The sequence below is a fragment of the Leptonychotes weddellii genome, chromosome 7 (assembly GCF_054177405.1).
Source record: "Leptonychotes weddellii isolate Sample4059 chromosome 7, ASM5417740v2, whole genome shotgun sequence".
Taxonomy (NCBI): Eukaryota; Metazoa; Chordata; class Mammalia; order Carnivora; family Phocidae; genus Leptonychotes; species Leptonychotes weddellii.
In genome coordinates, this window is record NC_138375.1 from 38,572,108 (window position 1) to 38,598,061 (window position 25,954).

Consider the following 25,954-nt stretch of genomic DNA (forward strand, 5'->3'; position numbering starts at 1 on the left):
AAAACAGATGTTGGATATAAGCCTTTATCCAATGAACACAGTAGGGTTTCATGAATGTTCCTTCCCTTCACCTTCATGCCCAAAGGGCTCCTTCCTCCTGCATCTGGAGAGCCCCTGGCCTGCCCTTTGAGGCCAGGCTTAAATAAAGGAGCAGCTGGGTGGGACCTCGGGAGGAGAGGTGGGCCCAGGACCCAGCCAGGCCCTTTTCCCGGGCCTGTGCTTCGATTTAAACCCTTCTTGCCTCCTTCCAGGCTCCAGGGGTATGAGAGGCAGCAGGCCCTTATCCTCGCTCTCCCCGAAGACTTCCCCATGTTGGTTAATGGTAGGGCAACGGTATGATTTAGTGTCTGAACTGGGACACTTGTGAGTGAAAGGGACATGCTCTACAATGCATATGCCAGGTCCACTAGCATATACCAGACCAGTGGGTATGAACACTGTAGCTAATAATTTCCCCTCCTAGTCACAAGCTCACACGAACCCTCACAAGGTCCTGAGAGGTCGGTCAGGCACGGTGTCGCTGATGGCTCATTTTGGAGACGTGAAATGATAACATTCCTAAGGTCATACTGCTGGTGGAGAGGAACCCAGGTGCTCTGATCTAAGTCACAAGCCATCACAACAACACGGTGACGCTTGCTCTGTCTATTCTTGCCCAAACCTCCCTGTATCTCTTTCATCCCAGCAAAAGGAGAAATGTTTCAGACCACCTAGAAGGTCCATGGGGCCTGACTCTGTCACTGGTGTCACTCACAAGCTCTGTGACCTTGAGTGAGGAACTTAGTTTCCTCATCTGTAAAATAGGGATGATGCCATCTGTCTCTCCAGGTCACTGTGTTGAGACCATAAGACCTAGCCCGGGATCTGGCATAATAAATATTGGCAGATTGGACGACTGAATACATATCCGATTCATGTCGGCTGTTCCTTTTGTGGCAGGAGTGGGCAACTCATAGTCAGTCAGTGTCAGCTGAGCCCCTACTATGTGCCAGGCCCTGTACTACATGTTTTCTATGCACAATCTCCCTGGATTCCTCACATCACTGTAAGAGGGGTAAGATTCTTATCCCCATTTTCCAGATGAAAAGGCATCTTTCATCTGGAAAAGCGCAGCGAGCTTAAGTAACGTGGGCAAGGTCACACAGCAAAGGAGGCACTCGATCGCTGAAACCCAGGACCCGGCCCTTAGTGCTCACGCACGTGGCCTGCCTCTCTCCTCGCCCACTGGGGAAAGGGAGGCCCAGAGAGGGCAGGTTACTTGCCCAAGGTCACGCAGGAGACGGTGGCCGAGGACCCCAGAGCTCCGAGGGTTTCCGTCGCGGACCCCCTCCTCCCGCGCTCGGGGCCCCTCCAATCCGCAGCTCTGCGTGCGGGGGCGCGCGCATCCCCCGGCTGTCGGTCCGTCAGCCTGTCTGTCTGGGTGTCTCCGCGGGCGCAGCGGAGCACCCTCCTCAGGCTCGGGCGTTCGCAGCGCCCGGCCCGCGCCCCACGCCCCGCGCCCCGCGCCCCACGCCCGCAGCCGACAGACCGCAGCGCCTGCGCCCGCGCCCGCGCCCCCCACCCCAAGCCGGTGCGCGGGAGCCGCTGAGGCAAAGTCGCGGAGGCCTGCCGGCGGCGCGATCTCTACTCCCTCGCTCGCTCTCTGCTCTCAGGGGAAGCCAAGCCGGGAAGCCCCGGCAACCCGCCCTCCAAGATGAAGAAGCTCCAGGGAGCTCACCAGCGCAAGGTAGGGCAGGAGGACGGGGGCGCACACGGGGGCGGGGGCACACCTACCTGGGGGTGCAGAGGCCCGCCCCATCCAGGCCCCGGGAGGGTCGGAGAGGGCACCTGGACCGGCTGGGGCTCCTGGGGAGGCCGGGCTGAGCTAGGTTGCAAGGAGGGGCGGGGTCACAGCCTGCGGCGGGGGTGGGGGTGGGGGGCTTGTCGGGTGGCGACATGGCCTTCCCCATCCCGGGGTCGGGGTGTTGTGTGATGGGGCTGGGGTTCATTTGGCCAGGTCCTTCGAACAGGTGTCTGCAACCCCAGGAGGCATGGGGTAGGGGTGGCCGGGGCCAGGCGCCCGCCCCTTCCCAGTCCCCCACCCGTTTCCCCCAGCGGCTGATTGGGGTTGGGGGTGTTAGAATAGCTGAGCGCCAGCCTTGAGCTGGACTAATTTCGGGGTGGGGGGGGGGGCGGGGAGCCGCCCTGGTCCTCATCCGTGCGCTCTACACTGAAGCAGCCTCCGAGAACCAGCGGGGACGCTGCCTTTCTTGCCGGGGCTTTTGCCCTGCGGGGGGCCACCACCTGCTTCCTCCCCACCACCTTTAGCTTCCCTGCTAAGACCCCATCAGCAGGGTTGACCGGAGGCAAAGGCAAGGAGGAAGGAAATAGGAGACCCAAGGGATATGGGGGTAGGGTGGAAGCTGGCATGAGAGAGGGGGACAAATCTGTATTTTTGGAGCCCTGGGCTGAGATCGCAGCCCCTCCCCACTTCTCCTGTGGGGTTAGTTAGACCTCCCAGCCAAGTAGCCTGTGGGGGTGCGGGAAGGGAGAGTATTGGGTCAAGGTTTCTTGCTTTTGGCTTAAAAGTAAAATTCCTAGCCAAGGAGTCAGAACTCCTGGGCACTCTTTCTGCAGATGCCACCTACCCTGTGACTTTGGGCAAGTCCATTCTCTAACCTGGACTGTCATTTGCCGATCCAGCTCCAGTATCAAGGCACCAAAGCAGGCCCCTGAGTGGGGTTTGGGGTATGTGGTGACCCCACAGGGGCTGGTAGATGTAAATGGGAGAGAGAACTCACAGGGGCTGGTGTCACTGACCCCCCCACACCCCCATTCAAGGCTTCTGCCCCTGTGCAGCTGGGTGTGGAACCGTTGTGATAAGTGGGGCTTTTTTATTTACTGACGTGAATGACTTCTTGGGGCCATTTGTGGGTCTCTTGGGTCTTCTTGGGTCCTGCCCACCATTCTTTCCCATTCTCCTAGTCTCTCCTCTTTCTTTTCTCTCCCCACAAGAGCTCCTGCCCCTCTGCCACAGGGCCATACAGTGTGTAAATAGCCATGTTCTGTAAAGCCTTATCTCATGTAATCCTCCAAAAATTCTAGGGGCTAGGTCTTGTTATCCCTACTTTATACACAAGGAGAAAACAGACATGGAGGATGCAGCTTGCTGCTTTCCTAAATATGGGCTGAGTGACCTAGGGCCAACAGGGCAGGGGTGGGGCCACCTGGCCTCAGTGTCCTCTCCCTTGGTCTCAAGTGAAGGGGGCAGGGAGGGAGGAAATGCCAGGTATCGGCAAAGGAGCAGCGTTGTTAGAGATGAACACTGGGCTGAAAGTCAGGGGTGTGGATTCTGGTCTTGCTCTGCCCTTAACTTGCTATTTGACCTTGGGCTCAGCCCTTCCCCTCCCTGAAACTCAGTTTCCTCATCTGCACAGTGATGAAGCTGGACTCCAGATTTCTATTGTCTCTCTCATCCGGTATACCTGAAGAAGGTATGAGAGTCTTGGTTTGGGGCAGGCTAACCTCTTCCAGCACCTGCCACTGCTGGTGGGGACCTACATCTGTTGGTCCCTAAAAGAAGGGGTGCAGGTCTGGCAAACTCAGTATTATGTTCCTGCGTGAGTCGGGATAGGCAGTGGGGGAATCGGGGGTGGGATCTTCACACCCAGACCCAAGTGTGAAGCGACTCATTAAGCTTCCAACCCTGCCCCATTGATTTGGTTACTTGTCTCCCAGCCAGTCACATCCTCTCTGTGCCAGCCTCCTGGGATTCACCCCATGGTGGGGTTGGGGGCTCCAGGTGGTCTTGGGATTGGCTCATCTTTGGAGGACCCAATCCCCTGTCCCTGGCGCAAGAGCAGGCTTCCCTCTGATTGGGGGGAGGAGGGGGACAGGAGAGCTGGCAGCATCCTGCTCTTGGAACTCCTGTCACCATGGAAACAGAGAGCCGGGCCTGCTCTGTGAGCAGAGAAAGGGCAGCAGCTTCTCAGGAGGGATCAGAGGAACCTCATTACTGGGCCCTCCTGCCAGCTGGCCTGAACAGGGCTGGGGGCGCTCACGGGGTGACCAGCCTGCCACACTACCCCATAGCAGGGGCCAGTGTCAACTGGCGGCTCCTCCATCCCTCCTGGAGCTCACCTGGCAGGGAGTGATTCCAGAGGGCCGATGCTCACCCAGCTGGGGAGGAACCTTGTGGAAAGGGGCATCAGAGGGCGGGTGCGGGTTTCAGAGAGGTCCGGGGGCTGCTACTATCCTCAGCCCAGCATGTCTGAGATCACCGCAAGCCCAATTACTGGAAAAGCGGCTTGTTCACGTTCATTATCGCCGGCATCGCCATCACCCATAATTATGCCAGGTTGTCCTTGTTACCACTGCCCCTCTGGCCAATAGCCAGCCTCAGGCAGGATCGTCACCATGGTCGCCACTGTCACTGGGAGCCAACCCAAGACTGTTACCCCCATCCTGCCCCCCAAACCCGTTGCCTCGACCCTGTCACTGCACCCAGACACCTCCAGTCCTATGACACCTGCAGTCTCCTTTCACCGTCTTTATCCCGGCAATGCTCATAGGACAAATCCCCTGCAGAGCCTCCTCTGTCACCACCCAATTTGTGTGTAGACACCTACTTGGCTGGTGTCAGGAAGGGCAATTTTAGGGGGAAAAAATATCTGGCCAGTAGACAATTACCAAGTCCCCGTGCTAGGACCCGATCTGGTCTTCAACCACTGCGAGTGTCTCCAGGGGAGTCTCTGGTGAAGCTTGCCTCACAGACCATCAGAGCCAGAAGACTAACAGATACACCTACATTTCTCTCAGTAAATCTCAGCATGCTAGCTTCTTAAAATCCTTTTCTTAAATAGAATTGCAGAATACTGTCTATTCTAGTCAGTCGCAGTGGGTTATTGGTGCATTAAAGGATCTGACAAGTCCTGCAGCAAAGAAAACTATTTTGCTTTGTGTTAACCCAGTGTTCCCCAAACTTCTTTGACTCAAGAATCCTTTTCTTACACTGAGCACCCATGAGCATCCCAGGGGCTGTGTTTTTTGGAAACACCGATTTATTCAATCCCTTCAATGTAGAGATGGGGAAACTGAGGCTCAGAAAACTCTTTCCTCAAGTCACACCCTGAAGTGGCACAGACCTGGGACTAGAATTGTAGTCTCCTGACTCCCAGTCCAGAGGTATCACTGTTTTCCCACAACCATTCCTCAGCAGAAGCAGGGGGTCCTTTCTCCTCTCTCAGAACGATGATGTTATTGGACAATTGGCCTTCTTTGCAGCTCCGTCCTTCTCTGTTATGGGTGTGAATTTCAGAGGCAAGTGGGAAGGGCATGGCTGCCCCTTTCGTCTGACCCATTCCAGGAGACACTTTGGGGGAACTGCTCTCTGAATTTTATTTTATTTTATTTTATTTATTTATTTAAAGATTTTATTTATTTATTTATTTGAGAGATAGAGAATGAGAGAGAGAGAGCATGAGGGGGGGAGGGTCAGAGGGAGAAGCAGACTCCCCGCCGAGCAGGGAGCCCGATGCGGGACTCGATCCCGGGACTCCAGGATCATGACCTGAGCCGAAGGCAGCCGCTTAACCAACTGAACCACCCAAGCGCCCCCCCCCTTTTTTTTTTTTTTTTAAGATTTTATTTATTTATGCTCTCTGAATTTTAGATAGTTAGCCTTGTATCTTTGGGTCTCATTGCAGGCCCTCAGCTTGGGCCACCAGCTCATTACCCCCAGCCAGCATTTCAAGCAGCTGGGGGAGGGCCTCCATTTCCCAGCCCCAGGCTGGAGGGAAAAGGCCCAGTGGACTTCCCCACCCTCCTTGAATCGCAGGCAGGGATCTTAGGGACAGCTGGCTGCCGCTCCCCTCTGTGCCCGCCTCTCTCCTGCAGGGACAAGAAGGTTATGACTTCTGTGAGACAGATCCAAACTCAGTAGCCTCTTCCTGCTCATGAACTAAAATTCACAGTCCTCCACAGGCCTCCTTGAGCCACGAGAGCATAAGTCGAATTCCTCCCTCGGGGGAGGCCGTGTTCCCTCCAAGTCCTCTTCTTTCTGTGCTGAGGGCCCCCACTTCTTCCCCTGTCCTCCTGTCCCTGTTTCTCCTGAACACCGTCCTTTCTGGCCATCTGCCCTGTAGACATGCTCCGAGCTATCTGTGTCTTTCTTAAAATGCGGTGCCCAGAACGGAGTAGCAAAGGCCAGCACCGGAGGTTGAAGACACGGGCTTCAGTGCTGGGAAGCGCTGGGCGTGAGAGCTAGCTCTCCACCAGCCAGCCTTCTAAAACCTCGGCTATGTCATGACCCCTCTCTGAGCCTCTGTGGTCCTCGTGATTGAAACAGCACTTAGACAAGTACTTAGCTCATAGGCTTTGAGAATGAAATCAGGTAAAACGTTTAGTGCACTGAGCACATAGTAAGAGCTCAAGACATGGTAACTATTATTAAGATCATCATCGTTGTCATCATCAACCTAGGACCATCCCTTGATTTGACCTCTCTGTTAACCGAACTAAGATCAAGGTGGCTTTCTTAGCGCCTGAGCCACCCTGCTGGCCTCATAAATTTGTAGTGACCAGCCACCCCGAGGAGCTCCTGCAAATGACATATTAGCCCAGCTAAGAGCAGTTGATTTTCTCAACCTGTAGAGTATCTTTGCATTCAGCCCTGTTTGATTTCATCTTCTTATTTTGGGGGTGGGGTGGGGCTGTGTCACAGTTCCAACCTGGCCTCACCTCTTTGGTCTCTTCTACCGGCAGCCCATTACCCCAGACCTGCTGATGACCCCCAGTGACCAGGGTGATGTAGACCTGGACATGGATTTCGCCGCCGACCGGGGGAACTGGACAGGCAAGCTAGATTTCCTGCTGTCCTGCATTGGCTACTGCGTGGGCCTGGGCAATGTCTGGCGTTTCCCCTACCGGGCCTACACGAACGGAGGAGGTAGGGGCCGGAGGGCCTGCTGGAGGGGCGTCTAGGCTTGTAGGCCAAGACTTGGGGTGGAGTGAGGTTTTCAGTGGCTTTGGCCACCATCTCCTATGTGGCCTTGAGCAGGATTCACCGAAAGCAGTGACATGGAGCTGGGAGAAGTGAGCTCTCTCTGCCTTGTGTTTTTTCATCACCCAAACCCCTCCTCCCCCTCTCATGCCCAGGGTGGATACCTCCTCACCTCTCCCCTGAAGCCTGGGCCCTTCCCGGGCCCTGAGTGATGGGCAGAGAAGCTGCCTCTGCTTCATGACAGCAGGCTGTACCCACCTGGCAGCGATCACTGTGCTCTCACAGTTCTCCCACCCGCCCTCCTCCCCCCACCCACCAGTCCTTCCCGCTTGTGAATCTTCGATCGGTCCTCCTCTCCTGGTTCCTTCCGTTCAGACTACAAACACGAAGCCCATCCTATCTTAAATAAATCCTCTGTTGTCCGTGCTTCACCATCAAGTGACTGTTCTGAGTCTCATTAACAATAGCTGGCGATGAGCACTTACCGTCTGCCAGCCCCAGGCATTTAACCCTGATGACAGCCCTCCTGGGCAGGCACGGTTGTCCTGATGTGACAGCCGGGGCTTGGAGAGGCCAAGTTCCTTGTCCAAGGTCGCCCGCTGGCCGACCCAACATTCCACCTCCAGGACTACCTGCCCCAGAGCCAGTGTGCTCCTGCCCACCCTCGAAGCCTCCTCCCGTCTCTGCCAAACTCATGGAAGAGGCACCTATTGGCAGAGTGGCAGAAATCCAAACAGGAGGGGATGAGGCGAGGACAAGATGAATGGCCGTGACCCGGAAGTGTGGGACTGGAGCTGGTGTCTGACGCTCTAGGAACTCCATAATGGCCACAGTTCTGTGGACTCTCCCTTTCCCTGGCTCCCAGTTCTGTTTCTCTCTGGGTGCTGACCTCATTTTCTCCTGGGACTGGCTCCCTCCTTGCAGTTGGGTGGCGGGTGGCCACAGACAACTCTACAATGACTTCATCCTCAGAGCTGCGCTCTCTGGGTGCGGCCATATGCAACGGCAGGGAAGGTCTCTAACCGGCCCGCCTTGGGAGCCCGGCCCCTGTGGGGGTGGGGGTGGGGCGGCGGGTGTGACTGACAGCCCTTCCAGAGCCCTGTCGTGGGGGGCAGTCTTCTAAAGGAGCTGCCTGTCAATAGGGGAAGCAAATGGGGAGGGGTATTGGGCACATGCGACCACTGGTGGCAGCCAGAAGCCCCTAAGGTGGCATGGCAGAGAGGACAGGGGGAGGTCTATTGGGGCCAGATCCCGAGCACGTTCATTTCCTACTGAGGAGTTTGCGCTTTCTTTGGCAGGGAATTCACTCATATTCCTTCAGTCACTCAGTGTTTGCTCTGAGCCCAGCCCTGCTCTGGGCACTGGGGCTGCAGAGGAGGGTAAAGCCCCACGAGCCCCTGTAGCCCTCTGTGATCTGGTCCATCCACAGGAGAAGTGCTCCGTGGGGTTGCAGGTGTCTGCCATCAGGAGAGGGGCGGGGCTGGAGCTGGGCTTTAGGGGAGCCGACCCACCTGAGACCTTCCCCTGACTGCCCTCCTCGTCCGCACAGGCGCCTTCCTCGTGCCCTACTTCCTCATGCTGGCCATCTGTGGCATCCCCCTCTTCTTCCTCGAGCTCTCTCTGGGCCAGTTCTCCAGCCTGGGACCCCTGGCCGTCTGGAAAATCAGCCCCCTCTTCAAAGGTGAGGCCTCATAGTCCCGGCAGGGGCCTGGGCCCGGGGGGAGGCAGGGAGGTTGTCCTCCATGACCCCGCCTCTAGGAAGAGGGAAGTGAAGCCCAGACAGGGGATGGCTTCCAGGGCCACACAGCCTGGCCTGCAGAAGGCTTGACCTGAGGGCAGCCCCCTCTCCCCCACGCCCAGGTGCCGGCGCCGCCATGTTGCTCATCGTAGGCCTGGTGGCCATCTACTACAACATGATCATCGCCTACGTCCTCTTCTACCTCTTCGCCTCCCTCACCAGCAACCTGCCCTGGGAGCACTGTGGCAACTGGTGGAACACGGACCTCTGCCTTGAGCACAGAGGCGCCAAGGATGGCAATGGGGCCCTGCCCCTCAACCTCACCAGCACCGTCAGCCCCAGCGAAGAGTACTGGAGGTCAGGCCACTGCCAGCCCAGCAGCTGTCTGGGAGGGCCCCGAGCTGCTGGGGATGGGGTGGGGGGGGATAGGGGGCAGGAATGCGCCAGGGTCCCCAGGGGGCTCAGCGTGCACCTGGAAGGCCGAGTCCAGGTGCTGGTGTTAGGTGGACCCCGGGTTCTAATTCCAGCTCTTCACTGACCAGCTGTGTGACCTTACACAATGTACTAGGCTGCTGGTGCTTTATCTTTGACGTGGGTATGAGAATAGCGTTCTGAGGGTCGTTGTGAGGATTAAGGGAAGGAAGGTATAAGTTGCGCCCCAGCCTGTTGGATAATCATGCTGGGTAAATGCCAGCTGATAATCGAGATGCTGCTGACACCAATAATAGTAACCTTGCTGGCCACAGCTTTACCCCATGCCCACGGAGTGTGGCAGGCTGACCAGAGGACACTCGAATCTTCCTCTCCCACAGCCGCTATGTCCTCCACATCCAAGGCAGCCGGGGCATTGGCAGTCCCGGGGAGATCCGCTGGAACCTCTGCCTCTGTCTGCTGCTGGCCTGGGTCATCGTGTTCCTCTGTATCCTCAAGGGCGTGAAGTCCTCGGGCAAGGTGAGGCCCGGGAGGTCCTAGAGGCCTGAGGGGCTGGGAGGGGTGAGGGCTTCCTGGAGGAGGCAGCTAGGTCATGGACTGAGTCTGAGAGGATGAATAAACGTCGACAGGGAAGAGGTTGGGGGTAGGAGTGGGGGGTGGGGGTCGGAGGCACTGCCTGAAGGAAGATTTGGAGGTAAGGATGGATGGTGGCCAGGCTGGTTCACCAGACCGGAAACTTGCCAAGGACAGGACCTGTTACTCAAGTTTGTATCCTAACGGAGTGCTTGGCACTTTGAAGAGGCTCCTCGGGTGTTTGTTGAATGCTTGGAAGGTGGGTCTATGACTCAGGGTGGTGGGGGCTTTGGGAATGTGCAGTGGCGGATGACCACACAGGGTGGGTTGCATGGGCTGGGGGCAAGGGGAGTGGACACATGGAGGGGGAGAGTCTCATCAACCCTAGGCAAGGCCTCCAGGCAAGGGCCAAGGGTGGCCTGGAGCAGGGCACAGCAGAGCTGGAAAGGGTGGATGGGTTGGGGATGCTTTGAGAAGCAGTGACAGGACTTTAAAGAGGGATCCATGTGCAGAGGGAGGGAGGCAGGGAGGGAAAGAGAAGCATCATGGATGGTGGCTGTTCTCAGCTTGCGAGTTAGCTAAGATGGGGAATTCTGGAAGAGGAACAGGATAGAAGGAAGGTCACCTCGGCCTTCCATCCCCACTTATCACTCTCAGGTGGTGTATTTCACGGCCACGTTCCCCTACCTCATCCTGCTCATGCTGCTGGTCCGAGGAGTCACCCTCCCAGGGGCCTGGAAGGGCATCCAGTTCTATCTCACCCCCCAGTTTCACCATCTGTTGTCTTCCAAGGTGAGGTCCTCGGGGCTGCGGTGCAGAGGGAGGGGTCAGGCCTGAGCCAGAGAGTAGAAGGAGGAGGGCTCCCTGGGGAAAAAGGGGCAATGGGTAGGAATCCTCCCTGTGGTGGGCCCCCAGTACCAGACCCTGTGCTCTGCACTGTGCTCAACACTGTATGTCTTTTTCGTTTCTTATTCTTCACTGTCCTACAAAGTAGACATTATTCTGGGGCACCTGGCTGGCTCAGTCAGAGGAGTGTGCGACTCCTGATCTTGAGGTCATGAGTTTGAGCCCCACATTGGGTGTAGAGATTACTAAAAAAATAAATCTTAGAAAAGGGTAGACATTATTCTCCCATTTTACAGATGAAGAAACTGAGGCCTGAAAGAATGATAAGCTTAAGATCACACGGCTAGGGGGTGGCAGAGCTGGAATTCCAACCCAGATCTGTCTGACTCCAAACCCCAAGGAGCGCATTAGGTGATGATGGAAACAGTGGTGCCGACAGCTAACATTTCTTACTTATGAACTGCCAACGGGCTGACCCTGCACTTGGCATGGATGCAGTGATTAAACCTTACCACCGCCCTATAAGGGAGCTACTGTTCTTATCCCTGCATTACAGAGGGGGGACCCTAGGCTCAGAGAGGCGATGTGGCCTTGCGAAGGCCATACAGCCGCAAAGCGGGGCAGGTGGAATCAAATCCAGGCCCCTCCAACTCCAGGGGTTCCATGGGCTTGTTGTCCATATGGATCTACTGGAAATTCACATAAGACACTACTTCCTTCAGAACTGGACCAAGCTTAGCCATCATCTAGATCCTGGATGGGGAAATTGAGGCCCAGAGAGGGAAAGGGACTTACCCGAGTCCCCCGTGGAAGTGCTAGAACAGGGTTTGCCCCGGCCCATGTCATTTTGAGTCACGCCCTTCACCACGCCGTCAGCTGGACCTGTGGACTCGCTCCCGCCCCACCTCCTCCCTCCTCTTTCCGTGGCCCTCTGGACAGGGCCACGGCGTGCCAGCCCTTCTCTTTGCTCTCCATCTGCATCCTTCCCTGCCACAGGTGTGGATCGAGGCTGCTCTTCAGATCTTCTACTCCCTGGGTGTGGGCTTCGGGGGTCTCCTCACCTTTGCCTCCTATAACACGTTTCACCAGAACATCTACAGGTGAGTGCAGCCTCCCAGACCCCGCGGCCCAAGCAGGGAGGAGAGTGGCCGGCCAGGGCAGGCCCTGTGGGCTGGGGGCGGGGCCAGCTTGCTCTGGCCTGGACCTGTGTGCCCGGACGTCCCCCGGCAGAGACACCTTTATCGTCACTCTGGGCAACGCCATCACCAGCATCCTGGCTGGCTTCGCCATCTTCTCTGTGCTGGGCTACATGTCTCAGGAGCTGGGTGTGCCCGTGGACCAAGTAGCCAAAGCAGGTGGGCAGGCGGGCCAGCCCTGGGGGTGAGGGTGTGTGTTGGGCACTGCCGGGGCCGGGCGAGGGAACATACGTGTGCACCAGCAAGGTTGTGGATGGCTACATCCAGTGAGTGTGTGGATGGGCGCCCACACAAATGAACGTATCTTAACTGGTCTCTGGGTGTCCAAGTGCAAAGGGGTGGGAGGGCAACGGAGTGTGCGTTAACCTGTGTCCGGAGATAAATGAATGTCTGTACGACATTGTCTTAGGTTTTGTCACATCTTAGTAACTTGCCTTGCTTGTCCAAATGAGTCATTTCCCGTGTAGGGATGTCTTGTGCAAGTGAACTGAGGGTTCAAATGATGATGCGAATCAGTGTGTGTGCTAGTGGACGTGTCCACGTATGCATTAGTGGGGTTGTCTGTGTGAATGATGGTGTACATAAGTGTATTCAAATGAGGCTTTATACTGAGTCTTGTGTTTCTTCCTGTACTCATTGTTAATTCATTTATTTTGTCCACCTGTGTTCACTGAGCACCGACAGCGTATACTGGCCGGGGTCCTAGGAGTTAAGTGTCGGAAGTGTGCAGTTAGGGTGAATCTCTGAGTTTTGCTTAACTAGCGTGCCCACGTGGGTGGAAGCGACCGTGTGTGTTTGAGTGTGCCTGTGGGGGCCTGCCTCGTGCCCCAGGCTGCTGACCCTTTGTGCCCTTGGCCCAGGCCCCGGCCTGGCCTTTGTCGTCTACCCACAGGCCATGACCATGCTGCCTCTGTCGCCCTTCTGGTCCTTCCTTTTCTTCTTTATGCTCCTGACTCTTGGCTTGGATAGCCAGGTGAGCCTTGTCTGTGTCAGCGGGCACCTTGTGGGGGTGTGTGTGTGCGACGTGTGCGTCCGTGTGTGATGTGTGTGTGCGTGTGTCCATCTGCGACGTGTCTGTGTGTATGACGTAGCTGTGTGTGTGTGTGATGTGTGTCTATCTGTGTGGGGTGTGTCTCCGTGTGAGCTTGTGTGTCCGTGCACGTCTGTATGTGCGTGTGGTGGAGGCAGAACTCCGACCCTCCCCTCCCCTCCCCCCCAGTTTGCCTTCCTGGAGACCATCGTGACCGCTGTGACCGACGAGTTCCCTTACTACCTGCGGCCCAAGAAGGCTGTGTTCTCGGGGCTCATCTGCGTGGCCATGTACCTGATGGGGCTGGTCCTCACCACCGACGTGAGTGCTGCGGGGGGTGGGGGGCAGCCAGCGGGGGAGGCGAGGCCGGGCGCCGGCAGCAGTATCCGTGACTGCCCCCTGGGCTACCTGCTTCTTCCTCTTCGGGAGGAAGCTAGCCCAACCCAGGCCCTCTGCCCAAGGGCAGCCTGGCCTATGGCCCAGAGTCCTGGCTTCAAGCCCGGCTCTCCCACTTACCAGATGACCTCAGGACAAGTGGCTTCCCCTTCCTCAGCCTGTGTTCCCACCAATAAAATGGGGTCTACATCTAGGATTGTCGTGAGGCTCCAATAAGATGATGTGTGTAAAGGGCTCGGCAGGTAGGCCGCGGTCACACGGTCATCGTCTTGCTGTCACCGCTGGCCTGGGCTCGCACTAGGGAGCAAGACTAGGGTGAGGGAACCCCAGAGCTGTGGCTTGTGTTCTAGGGCGGCATGTATTGGCTGGTGCTTCTGGACGACTACAGCGCCAGCTTCGGGCTCATGGTGGTGGTGATCACCACGTGCCTGGCCGTCACCCGGGTGTACGGTGAGAGGGGCCGTGCGAGAGGGAGTGAGGCTCCCCCTGTGGGAGGATGGGAGTCTACTCTGGAGCCCCCCTGCACTGGGTCCCGGGTCCCAAGGGCCAGGGTCTCCAGTGGGGGCAGTGGCGTGGACAGGGAAGGGGCTGCTGGTGCTTGTGTGGGGGGGAGGGGGGCTGCTGGTGGGGCCATTCTCCTCCCCTCCCCTCCCCTGCGCAGGCATCCAGAGGTTCTGCCGGGACATCCACATGATGCTGGGCTTCAAGCCGGGCCTCTACTTCAGGGCCTGCTGGCTGTTCTTGTCCCCGGCCACGCTCCTGGTAACTGGTGGGAAGGAGGGATGGGGCCCAGGGCTGAGAGTAGGGTCCCCCTCTGGGCATTCAGTCTGGAAGGCTGCTCTGGCCCAGAGTGGACCTCTGTCTGGGCTGAGGGGTGGGTGGGCACCAGGATCTGGGTCTACTCCCCTCCGCCTCGATGCCCCCAGCTTTTGTAGCTGTGCTGGGCCTAGCCCCGTGTGTTGTTAGCAAAATGAGTGGGGCTTTCCCAGGCGCCAGGGCCTTAGGGCTGGGGCTTTAGACTGGTGTGTTGGTGCATGTCTGTGCTTTCTGGGCCTTGGAGTTGGAGTTCAGGCACAGGCTATCTCAAGAACTGGGTGCTTCAGAGCTGGGCTGTCTCAGGCCTCACAAAGGCTCCAAGGATGGACCATCTCAGGTTCTATACAGCTTAGGACTGGGTTATCTCTGACACTGGGTAGCTCTGGGCTGGGCTCTCTCAGGCCTTCAGGTAGCTCACACCTGGGCTGTTCTAAGCCCTGGGGCCTGCCCAAAGCCCACTGAGATGCTGGGGCCCCCACCTGCAGGCCCTGCTGGTGTATAGCATCGTCAAGTACCAGCCCTCAGAGTATGGCAGCTACCGTTTCCCAGCCTGGGCAGAGCTGCTGGGCATCCTGATGGGCCTGCTGTCCTGCCTCATGATCCCAGCTGGCATGTTGGTGGCTGTGCTTCGGGAGGAGGGCTCGCTCTGGGAGGTAAGTCTGCCTGGCCCTTGTCTGCCCCTGGCCTTCCTGACCTGGGGCCCTGCCCTGGGCCCACCTGCTAGAACAGAAAACATCTGCCCCAGCACCTTACCCAGGGCCTCACAAGCTTTTCCAACCAGTAGCCTGAGCTATGAATCCTCTCAGACCTGCTGGGGGTGAGGCAGGCTCAGGGGGCTTAGGGTCCTCCCCTGTGGCCCCTGGCACCATGTGGGGCCTCTGAGGGGGGGGAGCACAATGCCAAGACCACCGATGTTGGCCAATGCCCACATATCTCGGGGAGAGGACAAGGGAATGGCCCAGGATCCTACTGTGAGTCAGGCAGGGGTCAGGACTGGAACTCTGGTCACCGGCCCAAAGCTTCCCTATGGGAACTCAGGGTCAGAAGGCAAGATTGAGAGACCCCGAGGGTGGGCTGCAGCCCATGGGTGACCTGGGAACGCACTGATGGTGGGAGCCCTGCCCACGCCAGGCTTTGTGAAGAGATCCAGAAAGCACAGAGAATGCAAGCTGTTTGGGCACGGGGATCTGCAGGTCTCAGAAGAGGGGAGTGGACCAGTGAGTGTGCGGTGAAGCTATGTGACCACTGCAATGTTCTGGCCCTCTCTGAGCCTCACTGCACTCTCTGCACTTCTGAGGCCATGGGTGTGGAGTCCCTCTGGTTGGGGGAGGTTGTCATAGTGAGCAGAACTGAGTGAGCCTGCTAGGGTCTGGAGAGAGCCTAGGGACCCCAACCCATACCCCATAGATCCCATCAGGACTATGCTGGAGCCAGCTGGTACTGTCTCATGATAGCTAATTGTTAAATTTTCAGGGATGTTGTGAGCTGGTTTGAAATCGATCTTGGTGGGAATATTTATACCACTGGAATCGGCTACAAATCAAGCCTCCTGCGCCCCTCCAACCACTGCCCCCAGCCCGCTCGCCATCACCCTGCTGCCCCCACTCCCCATACAGCTGCACTGTGCCCTCAGCTGTCCCTCATCCCACCCTCATATCTGCCCCTGGAAAGTCTCAGAGCCTTTCCCCAGCAGAAGTGGGTTGTGGCCACAGCACCAGCCCGCAGGGGCAGTCCCGGGGTCCAGCCACTGCTCTGTGTGTGCCTGGGGGCAAACCCCTGGCCTGCTCTCAACCTCGGGAGCCCCACCTTGCCGCTAAAGGAAATGCGTCTCCTTGCTTGAGAGCCAAGGTGTCTGCAAAGGAAAGGAGGAGAGCAGGGTTGCTCAGGGTAGAGGGCTCCAGCCCCCTGGAAGTTCATGGTTCCCAAGACTGGCTACGCTTCCCTCTTGCCCTGCTGCCACAGCTGCCAACTGCCAGGCCCAGGGCCGTGTTGTTGGGTGGGGAGCACTGCAGAGGAGTCCTTGCCCGGCTCCGGAGACCTTCAGAGACCAGGGCTTCCAGCACTGACGCCCTAGGAAGAATCGGGGTCTGCCTTTTGCCAGCTGTGTGACCCTAAGCAGTTAATGCACCTCTCTGAAACTTGCTTTTCTCTGTCCTTAAAGTGAGGACAGTGATCCCTCCCCTAAGGCTTGCTGTGGGAAGAAAAGAAGCTCATCAGTGTTGTCAGAACCGTGAAGGGCAGAAAAACAGAGTATTTTAAAAGTTTAGGATGGAGTCAGACTGCCTGGGGTCAAATCCCAGCATCGCCACTTGTCACCTGTGTGACCTTGGCCAAGTTGACTAACCTTGCTGAACTTGACTTCCAGATAATATCTGTGGGGGTGGAGGGTGAAAGGCCTAATGCCTCCTCACAAGGACGCTGTAAGGATCGAAGAAGCCCACACTTAGCACAGAGCTGGAACATGGTGAATGTTTTGTTCCACACCGGGGATTCTCACGGGGGTGATTTTGCTCTCGGAGGCCATTTGGTAGCATCTGGAGGCATTTTGCTTGTCATAATAGAATGGTGTGCACAGCGGGTGGTACTGGCTTCCAGTGGGAAGAGAGCTGGGATGCTGTTAAACCCCCCTCAGTGTGCAGAGAGCTCTTACACACGGACTCTCCAGCCAAAATGTCCGGAGTCCTCAGGTCGAGAAGCATTAGTCTAGGCTCTAGTGTTCAGCTGGGAACGAATCTAAGTGCTTGCTCTCAGGGAGCTTGGATTTTAATGTGGGAGATAGACAATAAACAAATACACAAAGATAGTAGTAAGTGCTATATTTTAAAAATAATTTAAAAAACTGAAACAAAGGCAAAGTTTAGGAATAGAGAATGATGGGAAAGTATTTTGGCCAGAGTGGCCGGGAAGACCTCTGAGGGGGTGACAGACACCTGACCGAACCGACAGGTGATCGATATAGATATCTAAGGGGAGAGCATTCCAGGCAGAAGGACAGTCAGTGCAAAGGTCCTGAGGCGGGGGGAGGGGGGGTGCTGGCATGTCTGAAGGCAGCAAGGAGGTCAGCAAGACTGGATCAGAGTGGGTGTGGGTGGAAGGAGAGTGGCAGGAGCTGAGGTCAGGTAGATAGACAGGGCCCAGGACATAGAGGCCGTGGTGGGCACTTTGGGTCTTATTCCAAGTGAAATGACAAGCCACAGGCAGGTTTCTGAGCAGGGGGGTAACATGCTCTACAACAGTTCAGTAAGTGTCACCATGCTTTGAGTGTGGAGCCATGCTGGGTCCCAGGCTAAGGGCTCTGCACACATTATCCTCCTTGAATCTGCACCTAGTAGGCTCCACTTAATGGTGATTGTCTATCCTCCTTCAGGGGTCTGGGGCTCTTCTCCCCGCAGGGCGGGCATAGGGCTTTGGGAATGTGGTTTGGGAAGGGAGGAACCCTAGAAAGTCCAGACTTAGTCATTACCTTAGTCACCTCCCTCCTTCCATGGAAACTGGAGCTCGAGGAGGAAAGGTCAGACATCAGAGTCAGAATGAGGCCAACGGGGAGACACTGGAGGGTCAGCGACGACCCCGGCTGCAGTGCCCCCAGCTCCTGGCTCTTCCCCAAAGCTCCCCGCTGCTTAGGACTCAGCATTTAGGGGAAAGGACCCAGAGTGGGCTCCTGGATTGGCCGGCAGGTAACCCTAGCCTGTTCCCGGCACCCCTCTAAGTGCTCCATCTCAGTGCCTGCTGACCACCCTATGAAGGCATCACGATCCCCCCGTGACAGAGGGGGAAACCAAGCATGGAAAGCCTAAAACCCATGCCCAAAGGCCACCCGGCTTGTGAGTGGCCAAGCAGGACTCTCACCGGGCACGTGACTCAGTCCCCCGGGGACCTCCCCACGCCCCACGCCCCGGGATTGTTGCTGGGGCTGACACAGGTGACGTGGTGAGGTCTGTGCGGGGTGCCCGCCCGTAGGAAGCGCTCCACGAGCGCCGGCCACCCCCGTTTTCACCGCTGTCCTTGCTCTGCCACAGCGGCTCCAGCAGGCCAGCCGACCGGCCATGGACTGGGGCCCGTCGCTGGAGGAGAACCGGACTGGCATGTACGTGGCCACGCTAGCGGGGAGCCAGTCGCCCAAGCCACTGATGGTGCACATGCGCAAGTACGGGGGCATCACCAGCTTCGAGAACACGGCCATCGAGGTGGACCGCGAGATCGCCGAGGAGGAGGAGTCTATGATGTGAGGCGGGAGGCCGGCGGCCAGGAGGCCCTGCCCGGCTGCGAAGGCTAGCCGTGCCCGGGGGGGTTCCGAGAGGCCCGAGGCCGTGGCAGGCCGCCACGGGATGCCAGTGCCCAGGGCAAGTCCTGTCTTGTGGCCTCTCCTCTCTGTCTACCTTCTCCCCACGCGCACACAGACCCACTCAAAGCTCAGTCCTCATCGTGCAGATGGCTGAACCGAGGCCAGGGAGAGGGCCTTGCCCGAGGTCACATGGCGGAGGGCACTGGACCCCAGGCCGCCTGGCCAACCAGGTTCCTTTCTCATGTGGCGGTTGGCATCATTCTCTCCTCTGTTCAGGGCCCAGACTCCTCCACTCTTTTCTAGGAAAGTCTGGCCCCACACATTTCAAACAGCCAGAATCTCGAGCTAGGCAGGGACGCTCAGGGCGTGGCGAGGCCCCCAAGGTCCCAGGCCTCGAGGGTTAGCAAGTGCAGTGGGAGAAAAGCCCTGTGGGCTCCTGTGCCTGGGCAGGGTTTCCCGAAGGAGGTGGGGTCTGAGGGCCCTGGAGGATGGGCAAGTTGGGAGGGAGAGAGGAGGAGGAGGGCAGGGTGTGGAGGCCCCAGTGTAGCCCTGTGCCCCACCCCCCAAGCCCAGGGCAGAGGTCAAGGTGTTACCAGGTCACAGCAGGGTCCAGGTGGGAAGGACGCATGAGGGGGAGGGGGAGCAGGGGACAAGGGGCGGGCAGGGGTTTGCATGATCTGGTTGTGCTTTAGATAGAATATCTCTCAGGTCAGTGTGCAGGGTGGATTAGAGGGGACGGGGTGGAGGTGGGAGGCCTGTGGAGGGCACGCAAGAGGGGCTGGTGGCCTGAGGGAGGGGGTGGGGGTGGGGAAAGGAGGAGGTCCCCACACTTTTCTTTCCCCCAGAGAAACTAATGTATTTTATTTTGACCCACACTTCTGAGAAGGGCCCACAGCTTTCCTCACGGGACCCTGTGCCCTCCCGTGTAGGGAGCCCTGGGAATGATTAGGACAGAGGACACAAGTGAAGAGGTGGGAGTGAGGGCTCGTAGTCAGGACCCAAAGCCCCACCATTCTCTTCTCCCTGTTCTGGTGGCCCTCACTGTCTTCTCCAGCTCCAGGCACTGCTGGGAGACTGGCCTTGGCTGTGGACCCACCGAGGCAACTAAGAGGCTTGGAGGTGGTCCGCACACATGGCTGGCTGTCCTGATGCTGGGCCCGGGCATGAGGATGGAAGCAGGGAGCCAAGGACAGCCAACACCTCAGGCCTGTGGCCAGAGGCCTTGGCGTCTTCAGGCCCAGGCACGGGAGGGGCTGCCCTGGGGTCCATCCTTCCCCGAGAGATGAGGGTGGAGCGTGAAAACGTGCCCCCCGGGGGGGCAGGGCACCCTCATGCAGCTGGGCCGGCCTGTGCGCCCTCTTTCTCTCCTGCTGTCTCCCCAACCCATCCATGTTCTGTTGGTTTATTGTTAATAAACACCAATGAGGTCATCCTTCTTACCCTTTCTCCTTACTGCTGAGAACCTGGGGGTGGGCAGCACAGGGTTTTCCAGCTTCTGTAGGACGGATGAGGGGACTGAGGCTTGGCTCTCCTGGCTTCTGACACTTGCTGTCCCATTTCTCTGTGGCACTGGCGGTGGCGGGGTGGGGGGGGATGTTGAGGAAGGGCGGTGAAGATGAGGAAGCCCTCAGCCCCCGGTACATATGCGGACAAACTGAGGCCCTTCAAGGGGAAGACTGGCTCAAGGTTACCCAGCTAAGCTCCCCTCCCCAGCCCCAGCTGTTCTCCGGCCTTACCAGCAGGTGCAGCTGGGGCTGGAAGGATTTCCTGGTGCTACCCACCCCCTCCTGGCAGGACCTGGCTGCATAAAAGAGCCCTAGGGCCTTTCAAATGCGAAGCCCAGGTGTTCGGGAAGGCTTTGATTGCGGGTGGAGAGAAAGGGCTGCTGCATATTTCGGATATTAATAAATTTCCCCTAACAAAGGGCCAGGCCCCCTCCTGCCCCTCTTTGTTTGGGGCTCTAGATGGAGGAAGAGCATGGGTTTGCTAATTTGCTGAGGGCTCAAGAATGGCCTTCACAATTCAAGGTGCCTCTTCCCACACCCTGGGGGCAGGCTCCAGCCTTGCTCACAGAGCCCCTGGGGCCAGCTCAGGAGGAAGCCCTCTCCAGGCCCTCCAGGCTCCCTCTAGGACAGGCCCCCGCCCCCCCCCCCCCCCCCCGCCACTGCCGGGGCCATGGTCCTATGAGGACTCCTCACCCAACCTCTTGGCTGCAGCCTGGGGTCCTGGGAGTCTGGAATGGGCGATCCTAGAAGTCTGGGCTTCTCTTCTCCCAGATTCCCAGTCTGCAATTACAGGATTCTAGGAGCCTAGGGAGCCCACCAGCTTCACCTCCCCCTGCCTCACTTGCCCTGCCTTGCTTCCTCCGACTGCTCTTGCACTCGCTCACCGCGTCAGCACCTGGGCCTGAGGTTCCTGATCTGTCCTCCCCGGCCCCATCTTCCCATCTTCTGCTTTTCCACTTCCGCCGCTCCCAGACAGGCTGTCCTGCCACCTCACCCTTCTCCCACCTCTGCCACCTCCCAACAGCCCCCATCCCCGTCCCTTTATTGACTTCAGGTCGCCCTGGCTCAGAACAGACCCCCAGCCAGGCCCAACGGCAGTGGGAACCGATTGAAGGAACCCATGGCAGCACAGGGACAGCTCAAGGAAGGCATCAGCCCTGTTTGGAGTAGAACCCCAGCCTGGAATCCTGGAATGCCCAGTGCCCCCAGAGCGAGCCAGGTGGGCGAAGCCGGAGGTGTGAGCCAAGAGTAGGTGGTGACTGGCCCCCAGAGGGTGTGGCAGAGAAGAGGGAGGGGTGGGGACTGCGTGCACTAGAGAAGAAAACATGGCTCTCTGCAGGGGAGGCTGCCCCTCACAAGGATGGGCCCAGGTTGCCAGATACCCCAGCTTCTTAAGAGAAGTTGGAAGTTTGGATTTTTGTGAGACATTTCCCATTTTTAAACATGAGCAACTGATTGAAAAGCAGTGAAACAGCACGGCCCCATTTGGGTGGCTGGCAGGCCCACTGCTCTGCAGAGGCTGGGGATTAGCAGGGCCGTGGGCCACGGTGAGAACATGCCAGAGCCGAGGCCAGGCCCGGGGTCCCCACCCCTGCTCAGTGCTCTGCTCCCCTTCTCAGCTGCTCTCTGTGTCCATGGCCCCCTGACCTGGGGAGGCTGGGGCGGGGGGCGGGAGGGGCTGGGAGGCAGCATCTGTGCTTGGCTCAGGTGTGGAGAGGATGACCTGGGGCCCTTTATTCCTGTTCCAGGAATGTTCTAGGACTCATCAGAGATGGTGTTCTCTTGGTGGGCACCGGGAAGCACTGAGATGGGGCGCTGACCCCCCCATAGTCACTTCTAGCCTATGATCTGTGAGAGCAAATATCTGGGAGGCCGGGGGAGGAAGGGGAGCAGGAGGGGGCAGGGGAGAGGGCTCCACACCATTACGGTGAGCCATAGTCCCAAGGTCAAGTCAGGGTCAACAGACAACACTGGGGTCACACTGTTACCTTGTGTTTGGTTCTCAGTAGGCCCTGCCCCCTGTGTTCCCCTTTACCACCCCAGCCAAGTTCACCTTGTATGATACCCTGAGTAGGCCCAGGCCTCCAGCTCCAGTGTCTTCCCCGTTCACCCATGGGACTCCTGTTCATCCTTTTAGGTCTGTCCTCCATACGCCCTCCATTCCCCACCAGGCGTGGGCTCCTGGAGTCTTCAGGGAGCCTGGCCCAGGCCTACACCTGGTGAGCCGTGACAGCCCAGCTCAGCCTGCATGGGACGCTCACGGCCTCCAGAGACAACCCCCTTCATTTCTGTGCAGTTAAGACACTTCTAGCACTCTCCCCGGACCCCAGAGCACCTGGGGCCACGGCAGGGCATCATGGTGGGGGGCTTATGTTGCTCAGCCACACAGACCTGGGTTCATTCCCAGCTAGGCCCCTCCGTGGCAGTGCGGCCTTGGGGACCCACAGAGCCCGTACACAATTTTGCACAACACAGCAGCAACTCAAAGCAGCGTGTTGGTGGCTCTGGGGACAGCCAGCGAAGAGTTAAGACCGCCCCAGCCCCTCTGAATTCCACGTGACCCTGGGTTGCTGAGCCTACGGTTTTGCGGTGGACACTCTTCTCCAGACTCATTTTTTGCCCATGGCTCATGGAAAGTTTGGCTCCTTGAGCTCCAGGCCATTCCCTCTGGGGCCTGAGGCCTTGCTGACGCTGTCCTGCCCTGGAAGGGCGTCCAGGGCTGCCTGCCCGCCCGGTGATCCTTGGCCAGCGCTCCACCCCCACCCCCCTTCTGTCTCCGCCTGACTTCCTGCAGGCTGACCTTCTCCCCCAGGACAGGGTAGCAGCCCGCCCCCCTTGGCCACGCTGAGTCCTCCTCCCAGCGCCCCATCCAGGATCGCTTTCTATTTGAGGGAAAAAAAGCCTCTTACCCTGATGTCCACAGCATCTGTGAACAGCCCCCCATCGAGAACGATAGCCAACAGGAGTCAAGGCAAGCTTGGACTCTGCCCCTCGGAGCCCAGTCTTGGCCCCGCTGTCCACTGGCTGGGCAACCCAGCTGGATCTGCTGCTTCATCTCTGACCCCCAGTGTCATCAGATGGAAGATGCAGACAATGGCTTTCCCCTTGCAGGGAATGAAATGGAATAATATAGGTGCTTAGTGCATAGTTTTAAAAAACCCGTCAGTGCTCAGTGCAATCCATGGCAGGTAGAAGCCCTGTAGGTGGGATGGTTCTCAGGAGCCTGCTGTCCCTAGTACAGATCAAGAAACTGAGGCCCAGCTCCTGCCTCCAACCAGCAAAGGGAGAAGGAGGGTGGGGACGGGTGTGCTTGGAGTCTGGGTGAGGCAATGACGGAAGCCCGAGGGCGAGCTGGTATCTTCCAGTTCCACAGCAGGGCGCCCTGGAGGCTGGGCCTTGGTGTCGCCATCTGTAAAATGGATGGGTTGGAGAGCCACAGAGGGGAACAGTGCCTATTCCTCAGAGCTGGGTTCTGGGACTGGCCCCTCTTGCTGGGTGGAGTTAAGGATTAAGAGTTCTGATGGCTTCTCCAGCGGGCGGGGAGGTCCAGCCAAAGCAACAGGAGGTGCGGATGCAGATGTGCTGTAGGAGTAGGGCAGCACTAAAATCCTCCAGGCCCCAAGGCTGGCTTTGACCCTGACTCTGCTGACCCAGGGTCAGGGTCTCACAGAGTTTTAGGAATTGGGGTAGCAGGAGGGCAGGGGCAGGGGAGGGGCCAATGGTCAATATTGATCTAGCTGTGTCAGGGAAGTGGATGGAGAAGTGGGAAGCCTGGGGTGGGGCTTGCTGATAACTGGTCTTCCAGCTCCCAGTGTGGCTGTGGGAACTGGGGAACGGGGTGCTTGGGGCAGAATTCCCAAACTGCTTACTGAAACTACAGCTGCCTGGAGGCCTGCCCAGGCTTCATGCATCCTGTCCTCTGAGGGTAGGGTCTAAACATCTGTATTTTTAGCCTACTCCCTGGGGGATTTGCAGCAGCCAGCACAGTTCCCATATTTGGGGACCATAGGTTCAATCCCCTTATTGTAACAATGAGAAATCTGAGGTCCAGGGAGGAAAAGTAACTCGCTCAAGGTCACCCTGGGAGAGAATGATGATAATTCTCCCCTTTTTCTTGGGTGAAAGGGTAGTCGACTTCTAGATAGCTCCATCCATCCCCCAGCTGTGGCCCAAAGCCCAGGAAAGGATGGTGGGGACAGGATGCCCACAGGGAAGTGGCTTCTGAGACCTTGGTAGGTCCAGTTAGAGAAGGGAGGGTGGGGCTTGTCCCAGGAGGAAGGACAAGGAGCAGGGGCCATTCCCACAGGACTGGACCTGCCCCACCCTGCCCTGTGCAAACACTCCCAGCACCTGCTAGAGGATGTTTCCTAAAAGATTTACTGTGGCCCAGTCTGGAGAAGGCCATTTCCATTGCTAGGGACCTACCTGGGCCCTGGAAAAGCACATCTACAACAAAGGAGATTTGGGACACACTCTGACGCTCTGGCTTCCCACAGCCTCCTCCCTAGCCTCGTCTCTCCCCACCCCTACCTAATCCACTGTTCTGGGCGGTCAGCCTTTGCCTTGTTTCCCCCCACTTCACCCCTTTGAGCATGTTCACAAAGCCTCCCCAGCACCCCCAGTCACTGCCATGCTTTGGCTGCTCCTTCCTCTGGCTCTGGTCCACTTCGCACCTCCAGGTCCAGCCCCCACCCCAGCCCACACTGCACTCTGGTTTGCCGCATGGCTCTCACCCTCTGGGGTGGCCCCTTTGGGGACAGGAGACAGGTCCAGCTCATCACTGGGCCCTACTTAGAGCCCAGCTGGCTGCCGTAGTCCCCAGCAGGTGTTTGGAGGGGCTAAAATTCCGAAACCCACCCCCCTCCCTCACATCCTGGGCCATCCCAGTCAGGTTCCCTCCCTCTGCACTACAACGTCTTTGAAAATGAAAAGAAGAAAAAAGTAGTGGCTGGTGGAGGGGCAAACTGAGGATCCTGCAAGCACACACAAAGGAGTAGGGCGTGCCTGGTCCTTGGTGTGAAGGAGGAGTGAGCCTCTGTTATTGCAGAAGTGGGTGAGTGGGTGGGATGCTCAAGCCCCTGCACTATCCATCCCTCCTCCATTCCTGCAGCACACGTTTGCCGGAAGTTTACCCCATGCCAGCACACTGATAGCCCCTGCACACGTGGGGAGCAGGGGCAAGATGCTGTTCTGCCTTCAAGGAGCGCTGAGTTTTGCAGACTCCTGCTTAAGTGCCTTCAGCCCAGAGCGCTATGGTGAGGTGGGTACAGGAATTGGGTAAGCCCACAGAGGGCCCTAACCCAGCATGTGCTGGGAGAGTGTGGGAGAGGCTTCCCCAAGGAGAAGACACTAGGGCTGTGTCCTGAAGGGTGAGGGGGCATTGCTGTGCACTGAGCAAGAAAAGGAGAGGAGCCAATAGGTTTCATAGTAAATAGGCAGTGGGGAGGTAGGGACTGCGGGCAGTCGCTGGAAGGGATGGAGGGTCAAAGAGAGGAGATTCCTAAGAACCCCAGTCACAGTTTGCTGGCTGTTCAGAGACAGGAAAACATGGACTGAGACACCGGAGGCCCTGGAGGGACCCCCGGTTCTGTCTGGCAGGAAGCGTCTTTGCCTCTGAGCCTCATTGTCTTCCTCTTCAGGATAGGGCTGTTCTGAAACAAGAGGTATTGTGAAAGCACTCTATGAACTCTAAAGGGTCATGTTCCTGTCAGACAACAGTAGTGTTTTGGGTGGAGTTGGTACTTTCTGAGAGTTAAAGGGTACTTGAGGTTCACTGAGAGCTGGAGGTTCAGGGCCCCCGGGGGCCGCCTGTAACCTGTTCCTGCGCTGCCACCTGCTGGTGGGTATCTGTAATGGCAGCATGAGCCCTCAGGCCCGCCCTCAGGCCCTTCCTCCCGCCCAGGCCCGAGATCCCGAGGCGGCAGGAAGGCCGAGCTGGGAGGAGTCCAGGCGCTAACGCTAGTAGACTCCCCTGCAGGAGTGCAAATGGAAGGCCCCAATCCCTTTGCAACCCACCGCCTGGCCCTTCGCAGCCTTGGCCTCTACCCTCACTGTGACGATCCTCGTGTGTGTGCAAGGGGCACCCGCCTTGCGGCCCCTCTGCACACCAACAGTGAGGATGGACTCTGGAAGTGGCTGGTGCAGGAATTCTGGAGTCC

General features: G+C 57.9%; 1 protein-coding gene across 1 annotated transcript; it reads left to right on the forward strand.

Annotated features, from left to right (window-relative positions):
* Positions 1-1,529: 1,529 nt before the first annotated feature.
* SLC6A7 (solute carrier family 6 member 7) lies at positions 1,530-19,726 on the forward strand. The gene is made up of 14 exons (XM_081826176.1): positions 1,530-1,726; positions 6,742-6,925; positions 8,529-8,660; positions 8,840-9,074; positions 9,530-9,668; positions 10,380-10,514; positions 11,565-11,668; positions 11,799-11,923; positions 12,625-12,737; positions 12,984-13,115; positions 13,541-13,640; positions 13,852-13,952; positions 14,492-14,659; positions 18,026-19,726. The coding sequence occupies exons 1-14, from the start codon at positions 1,694-1,696 to the stop codon at positions 18,233-18,235; spliced, it is 1,911 nt and encodes a 636-aa protein (XP_081682302.1). The 5' UTR covers positions 1,530-1,693; the 3' UTR covers positions 18,236-19,726.
* Positions 19,727-25,954: the final 6,228 nt, after the last annotated feature.